A 7,020-nucleotide genomic window follows, 5' to 3' on the forward strand; every position below is an offset into this window, starting at 1 on the left:
CATTTTCGGCGTTAAAATAATTTGATATCATTGTTGCCGAGATACTCGGAGCATAGTTCCCGCATTTGGTGTCCCGATTGCCCTTTACGAGTTGTCCCGGGCGAGCATTCTCCTTTAAACTGTTCCCCTCGCAGCACACTGTAATATTCCAGATATCCCCCAGGAATTCCCATTCGGGGAATCTATTTACAATTTACATATTCACATCAACCAAATATTGTAATGTTATTGTGATATGGAAACACAGCGTGAATGAACGGTAATGCGATATTCCAGTGTATCTTTTGATGCGTAATGCAATATACTCCCGTTACAAACACAAATGTGGTGTTTTTATTATAATAAAATAAGAGAATGATACTCGTAATTTCATCTTTTTATTATTTTCACTTTCAATGTTTCAAAAATCATCTAAATATTAAGATTCTTATTGACATCTCAATATTTTCAATTCAAACCCTTATCCGTACCCCAATGGTGCATAGGGCACTGCATTATATAAACACAGTGTTATCTTGATCGTTAACACACGAAGGAAAGGTGATCAGCCCTCCGCTTTAGGTACCAGTCCAGGGTAATATTGAGTAAATATTAGAGTGAAAAAATCACTTATATTTATTTGACCCCCCCTGGGAATCGAACCCGGGACCTTCAGAATGGTAGCCGACCGTGCTGACCATTACACTACGGATCTCAATATAGATATCTATTTAAGGTAGGAATATGGAATTCTAGGCGATTACTAGTATCAAGCCTCAAGTATGGAAGTGAAGTATGGAGTTGGTAAAAGAAGGATTAAAGTACACTTAATGCGGTCGAAATGCAATCTTTCGTACGAATGTGCGGGATAGATGTTTGAATAGTAAACTAAAAAAATAATATAAGTCTGACATAAGTATTACTGATAAAGTTGAAAGGTATGTTGAGATAATTGGGACGGGAGCGAGTGAGGACAGAACAGTAAAACGGTGGTAGTTGTAAATAGAAGGAGAGGAAGACGTAGGAAAACTTGGCATGATCAAGTATTTCATTGAGCGTGGTCAGGTAAAGAGTCGAAATAATCAGCGGTTATATATGAGAAGTTGCATAAATGCGGAATGGCGAAGATTGTTTATGAAGACAGATTGGTGTAGCGTTCTATCCTCTGTACCTACCCCTGTGGGGAAGCAGCGTTGTGATTAGTAAGCTAGTTAGGGTGGATGAGTATTTATAAATTCACAACATTTTTAGTGTGTCCAAATACTTTTTCACAAATCTAGGCCTTCCTATACATGATATCCTCTATGATAACTGGTCCATGAAAGGTCATAAACCGTATAAATACCCAGAACTCCATATTCTTCTTCATCTATGTTGAGATTCAATAAATAATGTGAATTGTTCAAAATATATACATAAATACTTACAAAACACATACAAATGTATAAATATATCGTAGTCATAAAGGAGAAAGTGACCAAGTGCATTTTTTACAAAAACGTGATCATTGACTATTTGATATCTTACTAGCTTAATATTGCCCTGAACAAAATCCCAAAGGATTTTAAACTTGGAAGTACAATATTTTGACTTGTTAAAAATGACTGAACGAAAACTGTTTTGATGTTCATTTTCTTGCCAAGCAAAAATGACTTAAATGACCCTCCTGAACATTTTACGTTTTGTTAGTTGGTGACGTTCTCCTGTCTTCTTCTTCTTCATTATAAGCCCTCTGACCTTAACTGCTGGATATAGACCTCATCCCCTACTTTCCATTTCCTCCGGTTGGTTGCTGCTTACAGCCAGTTTTTACCCCCCACAGCGACAATATCGTCAGACCATCTCTTTTGGGGTCTTCCGATACCTCTTTTGTTCTCCCAAGGTCTCCATCGTATAATTCTTGTGGTTCATCTTGTGTGTATTCTCCTATACCAGGGGTTCCCAAAATGTGCGCCACGGGGCCCTGGTGCGCCGTAGAAAGTCAACAGGGGCGCCGTGAGTCGATTCTCTATCATTATCCGAAACTACAAATATTCTCGGGTACCTATAAAGCGACAATTTCTATTTTGAGAGCTAGCATCTTTTTACCCAACTTCTATTATCGTTGGTACTTATTTCTTTCGACTATAATATATATATATACATATGTTTATAGTCACATTATCTATTCCAAATAGCTTACTAAAGTAGAGCGCCGAGACAAAATTCTAAACTTGTAAATACGCCGCGGGCTGAAAAAGATTGGGAATCCCCGTCCTATACGACTACGATATTCAATTCAATTCAATTCAATTTATTCAATAGTAAATAAATATATATATATATTTATATATATATATATATATATATATATATATATATATATATATATATATATATATATATATATATATATATATATATATATATATATATATATATATATACATATATATATATATATATATATTACAAACTAACATTTAAGGCGTATACATAAAAAAAAAACAAGTAAAAAGTAAGCAAGAAGACTCTTGTTAAATGTGTAGAAGAATCCCGCTTCGGAAAACTCCTTCTAATACATGGAACAGATCAATATTCAATGTGATATTGTTCAACATAGCGGTAGCTCTTCCTACAGGCATAACCATCGGCAGGTTGGTCCTGTGTATAGGAATGTGAAACAATCTATGCCGACGCTGTCTTAGGTAACTATCGGGAACATACAGATCAATGCTCCGGATAATTTCAGGATTATCGATCATACCGCGCAACAATATAAAAAAATGCGTAATCAAATACACATTCCTTCTAGTCTCTAAACTATTGTAGCCAAGCATACCCTGGAGAAACTCGGTCGGGTAGAGCCAAGGATAATAGCCGTACTCTCTCATGTAGAGATACCTCAAAAACTTATTTTGGACTTTCTGTACCATAAGAGAGTACTTAAGCTCGTGTGGCCCCCAAATCATCGAGCCACTCTCGAGTCTACTTCGTACTAAGGGGTTATAAAGAGTTCTCAGTACGCGGGTATTTTCGAAAACCCTGTCAGTACGCAGAACAAATATATAAGTATATAACAATATGTAAGATATATAAGTTTTAGGGGTAGATGGGTTGGCTTGGCTTACCTTGCCGAAAGCGAGCGGCCTGTGGCGTACTACATCGTGGACGTCCATGGCTGCGCGCGGGGAGCGGGAGGGGCGGCGGGGGCGCGGCGCCTCTAGCCCAGCTCGCGCGGGCTCCGCCCGGGCCGCCCCATGCTGCCCGCTCTCACCCCCGCATGGAACCTGCCGACAGAAGCCGTCCCGTTTATTCAATAATCTATATAGCGTCGTTTTCCTGAAAAATCACAACATACTTATAATATAATGACAAAACATATCGCTCACTCCTTTCAACAACGTCATATATCAAAAATCGTCAATTTTACCATAAATTGACTAAAAAACCATTAAAAAACCAATGTCAAATATATGCAGTTTTTTTATTTATTTTAATATTTACGATTTATTTATGCGACGAGTGTTAAGTGGACATATCGCTCACTCCTTTCAACAACGCCATATATCAAAAATCGTCAATTTTACCATAAATTGACTAAAAAACAATTAAATAACCAATGTCAAATATATGCAGATTTTTTATTTTTATTTTAATATTTTCGATTTATTTATGCAACGAAATTTAAGTGGACATATCGCTCACTCCTTTCAACAACGTCATTTATGAAAAATCCTAAATTTTCAGCTGTGCATGTTTTCGGAATGCCCTGAAAATGTAATATATCCCTGAAAAAGCGGCATATTTTAAACTTAATATTTACCCGCTACAGGGCAGATAGTATTGTTTTTGCATTTTGAAGAAAAGGTATTGTTTAATTATTTTTTAAAATATCCTAAATATTTTTCAAATGGAATAAAAAACATTCAGGTTAAAAAGATCTGTTGCACAGTAGAAAGTTCAAAAAGTGGCTTGATAATTATTTGTAATACATTTCATTATATTTTTAAACTTTAAAAACGATCACCTGAAAAATGAAGTTTTTTATATATAACGTTGTTGATAGGAGTGAGCGTTATGTGGAACATATAAACTAAACTAGTCTTGTTTATTCATACACAAATATATTTATACACATAGGATAGATAGACTGAAAAATTGCTTGACTGGAGGCCTAGAACAAGATGCAGAAGCGTAGGTAGGCCCCAGACAAGATGGCTCGATGACATTAAAAAAGGCGGGTCTGCACTGGAAAAGAGTCGCGTCTAATAGGCAAAAGAATGAGACTGAAGTTAGTGTATATATATATATATATATATATATATATATATATATATATATATATATATATATATATATATATGTGTATAATATATTTCATTTATTTATTCGCCCGTCACTGAGGTAAAATCAATCCATTTTTAATTAAAGTACCACTATTATAGTGTTAATGATATTGGTAATAAATAGTGGTATTTACTATATATGTGTGTGTGTATCGTAAACAAGCTAAGTTTTAATTTGGTGGAAAGGATAGAGATGTTCAAATTATTTTGATTCATTAAAAATGTTTATATTTTTGTTACAAGGCGCACTTTAGTGTGCCTTTAAACAGTGTCCACAGTTCGATGACATGAGAGAAACATATTGCCTACACAAGTGTTTACACATTTTTATAGATATGTCGTCTCATTTTTGGAAATGTGTAATAATTTCTATTAAACGTATGATATGTCAAACACAAAACATGTTCTTACCTGTCACATATGTACATAAAAACACGCGTTTTCAAATGCAACATTTTGTAAAAATTTCAAAGCAAATCATCGTTTAATAAATGCATCACTCAATTTCAAGTGCTTTGTCAAAAAAAAAACGGTGAATAACTTAAGAAATTTAGGATTTTTAATAAACGAATATTTTTATTTTTATATAACTTTAATTATTTTTACTTAATTTTTAATATTTCCTGTGATTTAATTAAATTTAAGAATAAAATCTTATAAAACGTGTCAAAAATCGAAATGTCTCCATGGTGAATAAATCGGATTCGATCCGCAGGATTCGAAATCCCGGATATCATCTTCCAAACGAATATCGGCAAAACACTTTCGTTTTATTCAAGTTGTTTTTCGTCTAATCGCGATCAGCACGTGTTTCCACTTTCCACAGCGAAATCCTTTCACAGATATAATAGGCAGTACAAAATAAATAAACCAAGACGGAAGATACAAGACGGCATTACTTAAAATTGAAAACATGTTGACAAGATGGCGGAGGGTAGAATTCTATTGACCTAAATAGCGAATTAACATAATGGCCCCTTATTATTTTGAGAGGTACTTTTTGTACCGGCTTGCTAAATTATAACGAAATAACACTAATGACGCGGTAATAAAATAGGAAAAAAATATTTGTTATTCTTTTCCTTCTTTTTCTGGCCCTTATGCGCGTACAACGGTGCAAACGGCACTGCATAAGATCGACGCAATGTTAACTTGATCGTTAATTACCGTGTATTAAAACAAGGCGATGAGTCCTGCGGTCCGGAGTAATATTTTTTTTAAACACGTGTCGCAATAAATTTAAGAAAAAGTGGTATTTACCAAGTAAATCTTAAATTAAAATTGGATGGACAGGTAATACACAAATATACCGCAATGTGATTGCCGAATAATTTATATTTTTAAACAAATCATACATTTATTTTGGCTTCCAAGGGGTTTGGATCTTGTACCTCTAGCATGGTGTCCAAACGTGCTAACTACACTATGGACATATGTAATCAGACTAATAATATCCATTGATTTTTTCAGCATTTTGGGTAAAATTATCATTATTATTATTATCAAATTTGTGGCCATATTCATGATTCATACGACAGATTAAATTGTTTTCTACGTATAGGGGAAAAAAGCAATACATTATTAAATATGATCTGACAGTTATCGACAAGTAGTTGTTGAGTAGGGGTTCTTTCAAGGTTTATGAATTTGCCTGAATATTTGATATTTGTTCATTTATTCTGTATAAGGAGACTTTTGATATACATTGGCGTTTTTTTTATATACATAATCCATACACGAGTTTAATTGGGAAATGATTTAAACATTGTAAGTTGATTTTTTAAATATAAATGAAATAAAGTTATATTAAAAATAATTTTAAAGGAATCGCCCTTAGTTTTATTATCTAGAAATATATTTTTTTAAATAATCGAGTATTTATTTTTATTATAAATGTATTATCCCCTTTGTTTTATCATAATATGACAAAATCGTATATTTTTCATACTAATGAGTTAATTAAGGATAGAAATATTGCGAAATAATGTGTAATTGTACGTTTTTCTACATACTATATACTCCATACTAAACGAAATACGACTTGAAAATTCGTAATTAAAAATTTTATATCAATTTTTTTTTACGTTATATTCTAAGAACAGTATTATTCAATTGATTCTATAAACACGTGTATCGAGTGTGTAATTTATGTTTTGCTCGGTAAAATCCATTACAATAGTGATATTTACCAAGTAAAACTTAAATTAAAAATGGATAGATATAACCACAAAGTGACTGCCGAATCAATTAATAAAAGGTGTATCGAGATTTGTAAGACTACATACACATATAGTACATTTGAAAAAAGAGTATCTATCAGTACATTTTTATTGTCAAACACTTCATACTCGTACAGCAACAAAAAGTAATAATTTTTAATGTAAATGTGGTGAATACCAATTGTGTATTTGCATCATTTTCAAATACCATTTAGGAAAGTGTAAATTTTAAAGTTGTGTCCTTGGAACGTCGAAGGATGAAAAGGGAGAGAAGTTGTTATTTTATTCTTCAGCTTTTTATTTTTATAATTCAGCACCATCAAATAACTATTTGAAAAATTCTTTTATATTTCGAAGTTGTGGGAAATTCAATGAATATTATTGTACCCACCTTGACATGTTTTACTCCAATCTTTCAAACTTTAAAGCAAAATTATTCGAAATGATATAAACCTAAAAGGGTAATTCTATTCCCAGCCCTCCCCTTTTCTTCT

At 33.1% G+C, this 7,020-nt stretch overlaps 1 protein-coding gene across 1 annotated transcript in view; it reads right to left on the bottom strand.

Annotated features, from left to right (window-relative positions):
• Nucleotides 1-3,243, bottom strand: part of LOC148308509 (uncharacterized) — a 164,465-nt gene extending 161,222 nt beyond the window's left edge. Inside the window, exon 1 of the mRNA XM_088261591.1 lies at nucleotides 3,090-3,243. Within this exon, the coding sequence (XP_088117717.1) occupies nucleotides 3,090-3,137 (48 nt within the window). The 5' untranslated portion in view covers nucleotides 3,138-3,243. The remainder of the gene's footprint in view (nucleotides 1-3,089) is intronic.
• Between the last annotated feature and the right edge of the window lie 3,777 nt (nucleotides 3,244-7,020).

The sequence above is a fragment of the Brachycentrus maculatus genome, unplaced genomic scaffold, assembly GCF_059751285.1.
Source record: "Brachycentrus maculatus isolate JH-2025_06_01 unplaced genomic scaffold, ASM5975128v1 h1tg000159l, whole genome shotgun sequence".
Classification (NCBI taxonomy): Eukaryota; Metazoa; Arthropoda; class Insecta; order Trichoptera; family Brachycentridae; genus Brachycentrus; species Brachycentrus maculatus.